The sequence below is a fragment of the Oncorhynchus mykiss genome, chromosome 1 (assembly GCF_057628025.1).
Source record: "Oncorhynchus mykiss isolate SJ-2025 chromosome 1, ASM5762802v1, whole genome shotgun sequence".
Taxonomy (NCBI): domain Eukaryota; kingdom Metazoa; phylum Chordata; class Actinopteri; order Salmoniformes; family Salmonidae; genus Oncorhynchus; species Oncorhynchus mykiss.
Window position 1 is genome coordinate 27,557,483 of NC_143022.1, and position 17,014 is coordinate 27,574,496.

The 17,014-nt window shown below is 41.4% G+C and overlaps 1 protein-coding gene across 1 annotated transcript in view; it reads right to left on the reverse strand.

The window, feature by feature from the left end:
• The window catches only part of LOC110520038 (cadherin-13), a 603,183-nt gene that overhangs the window by 324,479 nt on the left and 261,690 nt on the right, over nt 1-17,014 (reverse strand). The window contains exon 5 of the mRNA XM_090218153.1: nt 1,109-1,261. Coding sequence (XP_090074279.1) covers nt 1,109-1,261 — 153 coding nt within the window. The remainder of the gene's footprint in view (nt 1-1,108; nt 1,262-17,014) is intronic.

Sequence of the window (17,014 nt, forward strand, 5' to 3'; positions counted from 1 at the left end):
CTGAATAATTTTGCACGCCCAATTTTTCAGTTTTTGATTTTTAAAAAAGTTTGAAATATCCAATAAATGTCGTTCCACTTCATGATTGTGTCCCACTTGTTGTTGATTCTTTACAAAAAAATACAGTTGTATATCTCTATGTTTGAATCCTGAAATGTGGCAAAAGGTCGCAAAGTTCAAGGGGGCCGAATACTTTCGCAAGGCACTGTATATTTGTACAGTATATTGGTCTAGCAGACAAAGGGGAGAGAGAGTGTAACTATATGCCATCCTTGTAGTTATGTTTTTTTCTGGATCTACTGTGACTAACAGTACAACAGCCATGCCAGCACAAAGCCTGCAACTAGTAACAACCATGAACAGCACCTTTCAATGTATAACTCAAAACCCACACACAATTCTTTAAACCACTGATACATGACCATCAAACACAGACAACTAGACAGGCAAACAGCCCCTTACACAAACTCATGCAGGTGGACGCAGTCACACTCCTTTATAGAAATCTAAATGTAACTGAAGTGAAATGGCAGCCTTTAATGCGTGCATGATTGCCAGTGGGGAATGAGATTGGCAAATCAGTGTGTGTGTTTACGTGTGTGTGCATGTGTGCTTGTGTGTGTGTCTGTGTGGGCGATCTTTTGTGTGTGCGTGCATGTCTGAGTGTGTAGCTGGGGAGAGCAGAGGAGGGAGATGTAAATGTCAAGTGTTGTGCTTGGCTGTGTCTTATTTGAACCCACCTGGGCCTGCTGACTCCCTCTTCTCCTCTCACTTTCTCAAGGTAATGCTAACCCCAGAGGCACTAGTCTAAACTAGATTCTCACAGTCTCTTTATGACTCTTTTGTCACAAAGCTCCAACCTCTGACGGATAGTGTCAAGTCACCAATAAGAGAATATGAAACAATTTTCACTCAGACAGATTCTGCTAGAAATATACACAGTCTAGATCTGGCATCAAAGTCTGCAGCTGAAACCTAAACACATCTTCTGTGAATTTTCTCTCATTTTATGTTTCAGCCATTTTTGTTGTACATAAACGGATAAGCATCAGCTGATGGAATCAAAATGTCGGTGTTTCTTTCTGCTGCGGTATGGCAGGGTACTCACCATGTAGGAATTGATGGCCTCTCTGTCCAGCTCTTGGCTAACAGACACCTCTCCAGTCAACCTGTTGATGGTGAACACCCCCTTTGGGTCCTGATCTGCACCCGACCCAGTCATATGGAAGATGTGGTCATCCTCCATGCCTGACGACATCACCTGGAGCAACACACAATAAAGTACAACAAGTAGTCATTAGCAAACTGTCAATGCTAAACGATAACTGACTGTATAAATCCAACTAAAAATATGGATTGTGTATTCATTACATATTCAAATAAGGCAAAATCTTCCAAGCAAACGTCCCATTGATGTCAAAACATGAAATATTGAGATGAGAATATGGTTTGGCCAGATGTCTAATCAGATGTGTACTCACAATAAGCTAGCAAAGGCAACAACATCCACAGGTCCCAGCAGGAGAAGGCAGGTTAGAAGCAAAAGAGATCAGAGTATGTTAGATTCACACCGTACTGCACACTCACATAAGGCTACACATGTCAAACACAGACTAGTTTACAGACTGGTCCCAGATCTGTGTGCTGTATAACCAACTCCTATCATTGTTGTGATGCCAAACATCAAAGAAGATGGCAAGATGGCACAAACATATCTGGGACCAGGCCACAATGTCTATACTACAGGAAGATATACAGGTAACTGACAAAATAATGGAACCACTTGATTAAATGAAGGATACAAAGTTTATTGAAAGCAGGTGCTTCCACACAGGTGTGGTTCTCGAGTTAATTATGCATTTAACATCTCATCATGCTTAGGGTTATGTATAAAAATTCTGGGTAGGCCATTATTTTGGATACCATGGCTATGCCCCCATAGGATAACAATGCCCCCATCCACAGTGCATGGCAACGATGTCAGCCATATGCCACTTGAACACTTATGGGAGATCCTAGAGAGGTGCCTGAGACAGTGTTTTCCACCACCATCAACAAAACACCAAATTTATTGTGGAAGAATTGTGTCACATCCTTCCAAAAGAGTTCCAGACACTTGTAGAATCTATGTCAAGGTGCATTGAAGCTGTTCTGACTCGTGGTGGCCCAATGCTCTATTAAAACCTCCTCGAGTTGATTTCAGCGACCCCACTGAAATCTAATTAGCATAATAAAACGTTCCCATCAAAATCCGTCAGTTTAAACTAGCAATATTTTTTTTTTTGCAGTGGATGCATCTCAATCCACCACATCTGCGGTAAAAGATGAAAGAGCTAGAGCAATGTTTGTCAGACCATAAGACTTTCCGGAAATCGGTCTTTTCACAACATCGTCTGTAGCGTCCGAATGGTTTGGCCGACAAACTATGAGACTCTCACAATGGTGTTCTCCGTTTTGCTCTACAACCCCCCATAAGCATTTTGGAACTTGTCTGGAGTTGATGCAGCCGATCTGACAATTTCTGTCTGTAGCGTCCGTACAGTTTGGGCTACACACTAATATGAGCTCTATGGAAAGGTGAGACTCTCATGAATACGTACATGTCAGTTGTGTTGCTCTAGGATACCCACAGGCCTCCAAAGACATTGTCTGAAGGTCCCCTGGTACCAGTTAAAAAATGAAATACAGTAGTTCCAAAAAGAAGGGGTTAAATATATGTAAAAAATAATAATTAGCTTGACTATCTGTTGTTCCATGTAGTGAATCTGTTATTCAATTTGTTTGTGTGGGCTAATAGCAGTAAAGCCAAATGAAACATTTTAGCAAATCATTTTTTACATTTATTTTTTATACTTTAAGGGCAGATACAGTACATGTACGTATATTAATTTAAAATACATTTATACGGTGTCCTTCAAACCACAAGGAAAACAATGGGTGGTTAGTTAATTTCAAACACAGATTAATGTTCTGCCGATTGACATTTTTCCCAAAATATCCTTGATTTCCTTTATCCCATAGATGCTGTACAATAGAACATGTGTTTTGAGGACAGCGTTATCATTTTTTTTTTTGAGAGAGTGCATGATGTCCATGATGAGAGTCTAATTTAGTTGCTACTCAAGTCACATGGCACACAAAGAAAACACATACAGCACATGTATGTATAGGCACAAGTGTAGTCCTGTGTCTATTTGTGTACAAGGAAGGCAGCATTTCAAGGTCATCTGTTGTTCCTGTATAGACACTGTGCTAATCCGCTGGTGGGGTTTGCTATTTAGAGCCGTTGAAGTCCAGAGCCTTATAGTTCTAAGAGGAAATCCAACTGGGCCAGTGTAATCCCTGCAACAAATCTACAGCTTGTTTCAGCACTTCCCAGTGGAGAAGACAGGGGAGCAATGGATCTGCTGACTTCTACAGGTTTCAGAAATACAAACAATAGATCCGTTTTCAATCAGACTGCCCCCTGGAGTTAGTCTTGGGGGCGATGGATAAAGGGTGTCTTTAAACATGTGTTGGTTTTCAAAGCCGAAATTTACCATTATTTAGGACATTTAAGCAAGCTGCCTTTTTCAGGGTCATGTCCCTTTAATCAAACCATCTCTGATCCCTACCAACACTTTCTTTCAGCACTCCACCACATTGCGGCCCAGTCCAGTGGCTAACCTAAGCCGTATATCTCATAGGGCTGTGAATCATTGATGTTGGCCAGTGTATGCCTCCATCTCCACTACGGACGCAGAAGGAGCCATGCTCCACAGTGGGGGTAAATGGCCCCTCCCCTCTGCCTTCACCTCTCAGGGAGCTAGAAGGTCATGTCTAATGAGAGATTGCTTCAAGCGTTCCTGGGGACTAGTGCTAAAATCCAGCCTTTCTACTCTCACTTGAAAGTGCATCTGGTATGAGGCCAGCATTCTGAGCTAGGCTTCCCCTCTCTCTCTCTCTCTCTCTACCCCCCCCCCCACTCTCTTTCCACTCCGAGACTGGGCACATTGCACGTTCCACAGGCCCCCACTACTCCCTCTGTTCTCGCACTCTCCCTCTGTGCATCTCGTTTGAAGTAGCAAAACGTCAGACTCTCAACAGTCCCAAGCCACTGGAGTATGTGGGAGAAGAAACTACAGCACCTACTCTTCATTCAGCCTTCATATATTATGTAGTACCCCTCCCTTCCTCCTCCTCCTCCTCCTCCTTCTCCTCCTCCTGTTCCCTCGTGTGGGACGCTACCGTTCTCTAGATAGGCTCTGTAATGGCCTTCGAAGAGTCCCGTGAGATGTTGCTAAGGGAGTGATTCTCTTGTAGAATACCAAGTTTACCCTTTTTTCTCATACACAGTAGCTACACTAAACACACACAGCTAGCAAATGCAATAGATAGAACTGTTTTAAAACAGTTATTAGGTAGGCAGAAAAACCCTGCAGAGTGAGTGTTAAACTGGGTCACATGAAAAAAGAACCCAATATGTAGTCAGAGTTTGCACATGTAACATCTTAATGAAGTAGCTATACAGGCAGTGGGGAAGGTGAGTGACAATGGGGCAATAAGTTGAGATGAATAGCAACAGGAAGTGTCATGAGGAGTTTAAAGGGTGTGTGGAGGGGGAGTGTGATTCTCTGAGCTGCTGCTGTGGCGATTCATTTCACACACATGCACGCACGTGCGCAAAAACACACACACACACACACACACACACACACACACACACACACACACACACACACCCACACCCAAACCCAATTGGCGCTCTCCATAGTCTTGAGCACCCCTGTGTGGGAGCTCTAGTGGGAGAAGCTCACATATTTCTATCAACACTCTTAACCATTGCAGCAAACATGAAATAGTGCAGGGCTCTTGCTGTAACCTGCTGATGACAGGGGTGTGTGGATCCTCTCTCCATCTCCACACAACACAACAAGAGAAGAGAAGAGGAGGAGGAGGGAGCTCTACACCACTGGAGCACTTTGCAGTAGTCTCCTGATAAGCTCTGGTTGGATGAATGCTAAATCTTTTCAAGTGCAATGTTGTGCATCACGCCAGTCCAAACTCATACGACGGCTTGACTGTACACCTGCCTGTGAGATCTAAAGTATGCTAATGCATGATGGCTCAGTCCACCAGCACTGTAAGACACTTCACTGACTGTAGATGAAATTCTGCCACTTAGAATTTTGGGCAAGGTGAAGTTTCCAGTAGCATGAAAGTCAACAACAACTTGGGGCAAACAAGGCAAATGAGGAAATACAGACAGAGACGTAGAGAGCACTTACACACTCCCAGTCTCAGAGAGTGTCTTTCCGTGTCAGGGAAGAGTGGAGATACAGTCTCTCCAGTGAGCAAACAGATTGCACCAAGATGTTCCCAAGGAGCTCTTTACAGCTATGGAATATATTCAGAACAGAACAGGAGCCACACAATGAGTATCTCTCTGGTTGCATAATAGGGTCATCACTGGCAGGCAGGTGGAGAGATCTTCTGCGGTGCTTCAGATATTCAAACAAAGTAAAAGCAGCAGCTGATAATAGCAATCAGAGGCTAAGAACAGCCTGATTGTCTACCCACTCTGCTGGTAATTAGCAGGAAGTATCTGGAGGGGCCCCTGGTCCCTGGGCCTCCTGGTCCCCCCTGGCCTTTGAGGTGGTGATGAGCCTCGTACTCGTTGCACAATGTCCATCCGCTCACATCAGTGGGGAAACAATGGTACAATTAGTGCCTCTGATTGGCTGTTAAGTCCTCATTAAAGGAAATCAGCCAAGGTGGAGGTGGAGGTGAGGAACTTTCAGGCTAAGATGAAAATGTGACAAAAGACAGTGTTAACTCTTTGCGCAAAGAAAGTTAAAGGTACTGTAAGCTTCAGTAAATTCAGTGAAGTTATTTATATGAAGACACAGGCTGATCCACTCAGTCTGAATTAAGCTGTGTTCTGCACTGCCCTCCAACAGCATATACTGTAGTCTCTGATAGTGAAAGTCCTACTGCTCTCCCTGCAAGGTAACCATCAGAGCATTCACAAGAGAAGAACTCTATGTATGTTAAATAAAACTGGAGGCTTTAATTTGTACATTTCTGTCACACCCTGATCTGTTTCACCTGTCCCTATGCTTGTCTCCACTCCCTCCAAGTGTCACCCATTATCCCCTGGGTATTTATACCTGTGTTTTCTGTCTGTCTGTGCCAGTTTGTCTTGTTTTGTCAAGTCAACCAGCATGTTACTCCGTGCGACTGCTTTTTCCTTTTCTCTGTTTTGCTAGTCCTCACAGTTTTGACCCTTGCCTGCCTTGACTCTGATCCTGCCTGCCTGATCATACTGCCGGCCCTGACCTCAAGCCTGCCTGGTACTCTGTACCTCCTGGACTCTGACCTTGTTATGATCCTTTGTCTGTCCACAACCATTTTCTTGCCTGCCCCTTGGATACCAATCAATATCACAGACTCAAACCATCTGCCTCTCGTGTCTGCATCTGGGTCTTGCCCTGTGCCCTATACATTTCTATCATTCCTTACCATCCTGACCAGCTTCCTTCATTTTCTTCCAGTTCCTTCTATCTTTCACTATTTTTCTCAGTCTTATCTCAATATCACAAATAATCATACCGTTCTGATTGAGATGTTTCTCTGAATGCATTACTGTGAACTCAAAGTTTCAATGTGACCATTAATAGAGTTATCTAGGAAACAAAATATCATACTCATAAAATAGCTCTTAATATGAAGTTGATAGCAGTGGTGTCTTGACGTTGCCCTTTCTGGGTGTAGCTCGTGGCTGATCCCCCCCCCCCCCCCTCCACTCTCTCTCCTAAACCCAGGTTTTGTTATCTCAGATCATAAATTCCTGGCAGAGAGAGAACAAAGGACTTCACTTGGCCAAACTCCTAAATCCCCAAAATTAAACAATTACCTCTACTTTTGAGAATGTGGGAAGGGTCCATGAACAGGTGTGACGAGTGTGTTTCATTTGGTGATCTCATGAAGGACAGGAAACACACATAACTGTATCTCCTGAAGTGTACATTTCTCAGCTGTCAGGTTTGGTTTACATCTAAATATTGTGAAACGTATGTGATTAAACATGAAACTAATAGTGAAAAGATGTAATGTGACATTAACATAACATTCTAAATGAGTGTATGGACTTTCATATAAAGATGAACTTGTCAGTGGCCACGCCCACATGAGCATAGACATTACGTTGGCGTCATGGACCGCCCTTTTCTACTGAAACACATAAAACCCACTCCTGATGAAATTCACACCAGACCAAGCAAACCCCGGTTTAAGCTAAGGTTGAAAATGGTTGAATTTCTAAGAACAAAACATGCCGGGTGACACTGGTGTGTGAAGTGGTTTAAACTACAACTCTACCAAAGGACAAGACCATACCACGTGGAGCATTGGCTACACGGCTGGAAATGGTTAAACTCTGAGACTATCGACCACTACAGAATAAGAGCAACTCAGACGTATAATTACTAGTCTTCAGCTAGAAATGATGTAAGTCTAGAACGAGAGTACCGACAACAACCGAAGAACATATTCTATGAGAACGTTTCTGAATGGTAGTCTAAAGTATCCATTCTAATAACCACAAAATACTTTGATCTTCGGGGAAACACAACCAGAGAGACTCTGTTGACTCTCTCCAGCAGACAGACCGGATTCCAACAGAGAAGATAACAACAACTAATGGTCGGAAATAAAATATTTTTATTTTATTTTTAAACAAGCGGTTGTTCATGTAAAGTAGTAGCACTTTCTAGGAGTGTAGTAATCCTCAATGAGTTTCCCACTCTTGAACTGCACACCTCTTTTCTTTTGTCTACCAAGCCGTCATATCGGCTTTGCCCACTAGGGACTTTTTCTTTGTATCATTGTTAGCAACCCAATGTGTAATATTTACTGTTTATGTATTTCTGTGATTTCATTAGTTAATAAATAAATAATGAAGCCAATTTGTATATTGCTGATTCATAATGTATGCTAGGGTTTGTGCAGATAACCAAGCATTTTACGACGTTTGGAACAAGGTAATAATAATACATTAATGAGTGACTAATCGATCAGATATTAAAATATCTGAAGTTATATTCGGAAGATTATAGCTATGTAAATCAACATTTTCCGTGGTGCCCTGACTTCCTAGTTAATTAAGTTTACATGATTAGTTTAATCACGTAATAATAATTTCACATACAGAATTGATTTGATAAAATAACAGTCTTCACATTTAATGATAGTAGACACGACAGTGGTCAGAGCGATAACACCTTTGTTATGCTATAAAGTGCAAGGTGAGTACTCATATATATTACATCTCCCATAAGCCACCACAAGGCCAATGTCTTACTGGGAGTGCAAGCCAGGTAAATCTGCTCTTTATTGCTTTTCCCCTTCTTCAAGCTCATCTCATCAAAATGGATTTCACGTCACTTTGATTCATCTGGGGATCTGTATTAGAGGCTGTGTGAGACTGTTTAGCCTAACATTGGCACTTTTCACCATAATAGTTATGATTAACATGTATAAAAACAGAAGGGAAGGAAGGATTGGATTCCTCCCCTACAGTCATCCTAACACAATTAACACAATCAATTAGACTAAATGAACAAGGCCCCAGGCACCAACCCGGGGGACTGAGCAAACCGCCTGGACAACCACTTCCTGTTCTGCTCTGGAATAGTTCAAATAAATGGTAGCTAACAATAGTTCTAATAAATGGTAGCCAACTACACTCCTAGAAAGAAAGAGAAAGAAATGGAGAGAGAGACTGAAAGATACAGAGAGTGTGTATTAAGAATGAACAAAGTGCTCCTCTATTATTTTGCTGAGTTAGAGCAGGATACTGGTATTATTATTTTGATATTTTATTAGGATCCCTATTAGCTGTAGCAAAAACAGCAGCTACTCTTCCTGGGGTCCACACAAAACATAAAACGTGACACAATACAGAACATTAATACACAACAGCTCAAGGACAGAACTACATACAGTACATAATTTATTTTTACAAAAGGCACACGTAGCCTACATATCAATGCTGCAATACACACAAACTATCTAGGTCAAATAAGGCTGAGACGTTGTGCCATGAGGTGTTGCTTTATCTGTTTTTTTTTATATGAGATGGATCGGAGTTCCATGCAATAAGGGCTTCATATATTACCGAATGCTTTCTTGGTGCCTGTGAAAAGACCCCTGGTGGCATGTCTGGTGGGGTAAGTGTGTGTGTCAGAGCTGTGTGTAAGTTGACGATGCAAACAAGTTGGGATTTTCAACACAATGTTTCATATAAAAAGAAGAAGTGACTCAACTCTTAACCAAGAGAGACTGGCATGCATAGTATTTATATCAGCCCACTGATTACAATAAAGAGCAAGACGTGCCGCTCTGTTCTGGGCCAGCTGCAGCTTAACCAGGTCGTTCCTTGCTGCACTCGACCACACGACTGGACAATAATCAAGATAAGACAAAACTATAGCCTGCAAGTCTTGCAGACAGGCCGCTCCCCATCTTTACAACATTTGAATCTACGTTTTGACCATGACAGTTTACAATCTAAGGTAACGCCTTGTAATTTAGTCTCCTCAACTTGTTGAACAGCCACTCCATTCAGTACCAGATTCAGCAGGTCTAGAACTTAGGGAATGATTTGTACCAAATACACTGCTCTTAGTTTTAGAGATGTTCAGGACCAGTTTATTACTGGCCACCCATTCCAAAACATACTGCAACTATTTGTTAAGGTATTCAGTGACTTTATTAGCTGTGGTTGCTAAATCATTTATTGTTGAATCATCAGCATAAATTAACACACACGATCGGTTTAATGTCCGTGGCAGGTCATTGGTAAAAAAATAGAAAATAGTGCCTAAAGAGCTGCCCTGCGGTACACCACACTTTACATGTTTGCCATTAAAGAATCTTCAATTAAATAAAACCCTTTGAGTTCTATTAAATAGCTCTGAATCCACGATAAGGCAGAGGTTGAAAAGCCATACCATATACAAAACCATTCAAAAGTTTGGGGTCACATAGAAATATCCTTGTTTTTGAAAAAAAAAAATTGAATTAAAATAACATCAAATTGATCAGAAAAACAGTGTAAACATGATTAATGTTGTAAATGACTATTGTAGCTGGAAACTGCTGATGTTTTATGGAATATCTACATAGGCGTACAGAGGCCCATTATCAGCAACCATCGCTCCTGTGTTCGCTGTGTTAGCTAATCCAAGTTTATCATTTTAAAAGGCTAATTGATCATTAGAAAACCTTTTTTGCAAATATGTTAGCACAGCTGGAATCTGTTGTTCTGATTAAAGAAGCAATAAAACTGTCCATCTTTTGAGTATCTGGAGAATCAGCATTTGTGGGTTCGATTACAGGCTTAAAATGGCCAGAAACAAAGGACTTTCTTCTGAAACTCGTCAGTCTGATGTTGTTCTGAGAAACGAAGGCTATTCCATGTGAGAAATTGCCAAGAAACTGAAGATCTGGTACAACGCTGTGTACTACTCCCTTCACAGAACAGCTCAAACTGGCACTAACCAGAATAGATAGAGGAGTGGGATGCCCCGGTGCACAACTGGGCAAGAGGACAAGTACATAAGAGTGCCTAGTTTGAGAAACAGACTCCTCAAATGTCAGCTTCATTAAATAGTACCCGCAAAACACCAGTCTCACCACCATGCTGAACAGTACAGCTCCCACAATCTTCTTATTATGAATTTGTTTCAACCAATCATTAGTCATTTGTGTCTGTGCAGTACATGTTGAGTGCCCTTCTCTATAAGAATGCTGAAAGTATGTTGTTCATTTGTTTACATGGAAATAGCATTGTATTTGGTCAAGAACAAAAAAATGCTAAGTGCTGGCAGGAAGCTTATAGGTCTGCTTTTAGAACCAGTAAAGGCCTCTTTATTACTCTTGGGCAGCGGAATTACGTTTGCTTCCCTCCAGGCCTGAGGACAAATACTTTCCTCTAGGCTCAGTTAAAGATATAACAGACAGAAGGGGCTATAAAGTCAACTACCATCTTCAGTAGCTTTCCATCAAATTTGTTATGCCAGGAGGTTTGTCATTATTGATCGATAACAAAATAAAATCCACCTCTCCGACGCAAAATTGAAACTTGCAATGTTTTTCTTTCATTTTTTTGTTTGTTGCATGAATACGATGGCTAACTGTTTGATGTTGGCATTTCCTTGCCCACTTTGCCAATGAAGTAATCATAAAAATAATTAGCAATATCAAATGGTTTTGTGATGAACAAGCCATCTGATTCAATGACATTTTTTTTTTCCATCATTCATTATATCATTGATCTTGGCTTCATAATAGAGTTTATTCTTCTTTTTGTTGATTTTAGTCACATAATTTCTCAATTTGCAGTAAGTCAATCAGTCAGATGTTTAGCCAGACCTATTAGCCACTCCTTTTGCTCCATCTCTTTCGACCATACAGTTTTTTAATTCCTCATTAATCCATGAAATTTAACAGTTCTAACAATCAGTTTCTTAACAGGTGCATGTTGTTCAATAATTAGAAGAAGCAATTTCATAAATTAATAAAGTGCAGCATCTGGATGCTCCTTATTAATCAGTCCAACAAAATGTTTTAACATCATCCACATAAATCACAGCAAAATATTTTGTATGATCTCTTACATAATATTTTAAGCCCAGCTTTTGGAACTTTCCTGGATATAGCCACTATATTGTGATCACTGCATACAATAGGTACGGATATAGCTTTAGAACAAATTTCTGAAGTTTTAATAAAAATGTGATTGAATCATGTGGATGAACTTGTTCCTGTAGTGTTTGTAAAAAACCTGGTAGGTTTATTAATAACCTGAACATGATTACAGGCACTGGTTACAGTGAGAAGCTTCCTCTTGAGCGGACAGCTTTGATGAAAAGCAGTCAATATTCAGATTCCCAAGAAAGTAGACCTCTCTGTTTACATACACCATCAAGAAATTCACATATTATTTAGATACTCCCCTAAAGAAAAGGCTTTCGATGTGCCAAGTCAACCTGCAAACACAACACTTCAATAACACTAATCTTCTCTAAGCATTACAGGGATATGGCTCTGAGTATATACAGCAACACCTCCCCCATAAGCATTTCTGTCTCTTCTATAGATGTTGTATCTTTGTACTTCTACTGCTGTATCATCAAATTAATTATCTAAGTGAGTCTCACAAATGGCTTATATATGAATGTTATCGGATGTTAGCAAGTTATTGATTTCATGAACCTTATTTCTAAGGCTACATATATTAATATGGGCTATTTTCAGCCCTTTCCTGGGTATCTTATCAGAGATAGACATAATATGGAAAAGAGCAAACAAAGCAAGAGAAAAAATATACATTTTAGCAGTCCATTAATCACTTGGTGTGTGTGCTGCGTGGTTGAATCTACGAACCCATAGGCTTGGATCTCTCATCCCTTCCAGGATTCTGGGAGGGAAGGAGGGTGGACAATGAGCCTGTCATAGCAGATGTAAGCAATGTCCTCACGTGCTCTAGAAGCTTTCACGGCTGGGATAAGTTCTTTCCTCTTCTGGCTCACAGCTTTAGGATAGTCCTCATTGAGGAAGATATACCTTCCTCTCAAGTTCTTAGCTCTTTCCAGAACAGCTACCTTGTCCTTGAACCTCAGGAATATGACCACTATTGGCCTGGGCCTGTCACCTGGGCCGGTGGTGGGTTTTCCAGTCCTGTGGGCGCGCTCCACCTCAATATTCCTGTGGTCCATCTTACATTTCTGAGAGATAATTTCACTCAGACCGTCCAGGTTTCATGTGGAGATTCTGCAATTCCGTCCACAGCACATTATTCCGCCTTGATTGTCCCTAGAGATAGTCTGAATTAACCATCATTGTTATCATGGATTCACACACAAAACTGATGTCCTCTCTCAATGACATACAGATTGCTGTCATCTTACCATTCTTTTTAAACTCATCGAGCTGAACCTGGGAGATCTGCAAACTGTTTTTCAGGTCCTGGACCTCACTGGTCAGGTCATCCATTCCTTTATTAGTTTAGTCCACCAGTATCTGGACAAAACACTTGAAGCTATTTGTTGTTGTAACAACTGCTTGTAGAACTATTTTTGTTTGTTTAAAAGATCCTTCACCTGGGATAGAGAGACACCACTGTCCTCAACGGTACTCCCGCCATCTTTGGTCTTTGTCATGGTAGCTAAATCAAATAAAATAAAATACAATACATACACATGTTTAGCAGATGTCATTCCGGGTGTTGCAAAATGCATGTGTTTCGTTTGTAGCTCCAACAGTGCAGTAATATCTAACAATTCACAACAATACACACAACCTAAAAGTAAAGAATGGAATTAAGGAATATATAAATATTAGGATGAGCAATGTCGGCATGGCATAGACTAAAATACAGTAGAATAGAATACAGTATATACTGTACATATGAGATGAGTAAAGCAAAAATATGCAAACAATATTAAAGTGACTAGTGTTCCATTATTAAAGTGGCCAGTATATTCAAGTCTATGTATATGGGGCAGCAGCCTTGAAGGTGCAGGGCTATTTAACAGTCTGATGGCCTTGAGATAGAGCTATTTTTCAGTCTCTCGGTCCCAGCTTTGATGCATCTGCCTGCCTTCTGGATGATAGTGGGGTGAACAGGCAGAGGCTTGGGTGATTGTTGTCCTTAATGATCTTCTTGGCCTTCTTGTGACATCGGGTGCTTTAGGTGTCCTGGAGGGCAGGTAGTTTGCCCCCGGTGATGCATTGGGCAGACCGCATCACCCTCTGGAGAGAACTGCGGTTGCGGGCGGTGCGTTGCCGTACCAGGCCGTGATACAGCCTGACAGGATTCTCTCAATTGTGCATCTGTAAAAGTATGTGAGGTATTTATGTGCCAAAACAAATTTCTTCAGCCTCCTGAGGTTGAAGAAGCGCTGTTGCACCTTTTTCTCCACACTGTCTGAGTGGGTGGACCATTTCAGTTTGCCAGTGATGTGTACGCCGAGGAACTTGAAGCTTGCCAACTGCTCCACTGCAGTCCCGTCGATGTGAATAGGGACGTGCTCCCTCTGCTGTTTCCTGAAGTCCACGATCAGCTCCTTTGTTTTGTCTACATTGAGTGAGAGGTTATTTTCCTGGCACCACAGAGGGAGAGGTGTTGTTTCCTACCTTCCCCACCTGGGGGTGGCAAATCAGGAAATCCAGGACTCAGTTGTACACGGTGGGGTTCAGATCCAGGGCCCCGAGCTTGGAGGATACTACGGAGTTGAATGCTGAGCTATAGTGAATGAACAGCATTCTAATATACAGCTGAAGTCAGAAGTTTACATACACCTTAGCCAACTACATTTAAACTCAGATTTTCACAATTCCTGACATTTAAACCTAGTAAAAATCTCCTGTCTTGGGTCAGTTAGGATCACCACTTTATTTTAAGAATGTGAAATGTCAGAATAATAGTAGAGAGAATTATTTATTTCAGCTCTTCTTTCTTTCATCACATTCCCAGTGGGTCAGAAGTTAACATACACTCAATTAGTATTCGGTAGCATTGCCTTGAAATTGTTTAACTTGGGTCAAACGTTTCGGGTATCCTTCCACAAGCTTCCCACAATAAGTTGGGTGAATTTTGGTCCATTACTCCTGGCAGAGCTGGTGTAACTGAGTCAGGTTTGTAGGCCTCCTTGCTCACACACGCTTTTTCAGTTCTGCCCACACATTTTCAATAGGATTGAGGTTAGAGCTTTGTGATGGCCACTCAAATACCTTGACTTTGTTGTCCTTAAGCTATTTTTCCACAACTTTGGACGTATGCTTGGGGTCATTGTCCATTTGGAAGACCTATTTGCGACCAAGCTTTAACTTCCTGACTGATGCCTTGAGATGTTGCTTCAAAGAATTCACATACTTTTCCATTCCTCATGATGCCATCTATTTTGTGAAGTGAACCAGTCCCTCCAGCAGAAAATCACAACATGATGCTGACACCCCAACAACATGATGCTGCCACCCCCGTAATTCACGGTTGGGATGGTGTTCTTCGGCTTGCAAGCTTACCCCTTTTTCCTCCAAACATAACGATGGTCATTATGGCCAAACTGTTCTATTTTTGTTTCATCAAACCAGTGGACATTTCTCAAAAAAATACAATCATTGTCCCCATGTGCAGTTGCAAACCGTAGTCTGGCTTTTTTATTGTGCTTTTGGAGCAGTGGCTTTTTCCTTGCTGAGCGGCCTTTCAGGTTATATCGATATAGGACTTGTTTTTACTGTGGATATAGGTACTTTTGTACCTGTTTCCTCCAGCATCTTCACAAGGTCCTTTGCTGTTGTTCTGGGATTGATTTGCACTTTTGAACCAAAGCACGTTCATCTCTAGGAGACAGAACGTGTCTCCTTCCTGAGCGTTATGACGACTGTGTGGTCGCATGGTGTTTATACTGGCATACTCTTGTTTGTACAGATGAACATTTGGATTTCCCATTCAGGCATTTGGAAATTGCTCCCAAGGATGAACCAGACTTGTGGAAGACTTGTGGAAGTCTACAATTATTTTTCTGGGGTCTTGGCTGATTTTTTTTGATTTTCCCATGATGCCAAGCAAAAGTCACTGAGTTTGAAGGTAAGGTTTGAAATACATCCACAGGAACACCTACAATTGACTCAAATTATGTCAATTTGCCTATCAGAAGCTTCTAAAGCCATGACATAATTTTCTGCAGGACCCACCACCATCAGCAACTTCTCTCACTCCTCTTTGCCATACTCTGTTCCTTAAAGGCACAGTCAACTTAGTGTATGTAAACTTCTGACCCACTGGAATTGTGATACAGTGAGTTATAAGTGAAATAGGGATGCCGTCTGGGCTGGCAGCCTTACGAGGGTTAACACACTTAAAATGTCTAGCACACATCAGCCACGGAGAAGGAGAGCCCACAGTCCTTGGTAGTGGGCCGCATCGGTGGCACTGTGTTATCCTCAAAGCGTGTGAAGAAGCTGTTTAGCTGTCCGGAATCAAGACAACGGTACCATTTTTACCTACCTCATCCCCATACTGTTTTTATTTAGTTTCTGTTCTGCTCTTTTGCACATCAATATCTCTACCTGTACATGACCATCTGATCATTTATCACTCCAGTGTTAATCTGCAAAATTGTAATTATTCGCCTACCTCCTTATGCCTTTTGCACACAATGTATATAGACTCTCCTTTTTTCTACTGTATTATTGACTTGTTAATTGTTTACTCCATGTGTAACTCTGTGTTGTCTGTTCACACTGCTATGCTTTATCTTGGCCAGGTCGCAGTTGCAAATGAGAACTTGTTCTCAACTAGCCTACCTGGTTAAATAAAGGTGAAATAAAAAAATTAAAATCTGCGATGTGCCTGGTTTTCCCTTTGTAGTTCGTGATTGTATATAGACCCTGCCACATACAGTGGGGACAACAAGTATTTGATACACTGCCGATTTTGCAGGTTTTTCTACATACAAAGCATGTAGAGGTCTGTAATTTTTACCATAGGTACACTTCAACTGTGAGAGACGGAATCTAAAACAAAAACCCAGAAAATCACATTGTATGATTTTTAAGTAATTAATTTGCATTTTATTGCATGACATAAGTATTTGATCACCTACCAACCAATAAGAATTCCGGCTCTCACAGACCTGTTAGTTTTTCTTTAAGAAGCCATCCTGTTCTCCACTCATTACCTGTATTAACTGCACCTGTTTGAACTTGTTACCTGTATAAAATACACCTGTCCACACACTCAACCTCTCCACAATGGCCAAGACCAGAGAGCTGTGTAAGAACATCATGGATAAAATTGTAGACCTGCACAAGGCTGGGATGGGCTACAGGACAATAGGAAAGCAGCTTGGTGAGAAGGCAACAACTGTTGGCGCAATTATTAGAAAATGGAAGAAGTTCAAGATGACGGTCAATCACCCTCGGTCTGGGGCTCCATGCAAGAGCTCACCTCGTGGGCCATCAATGA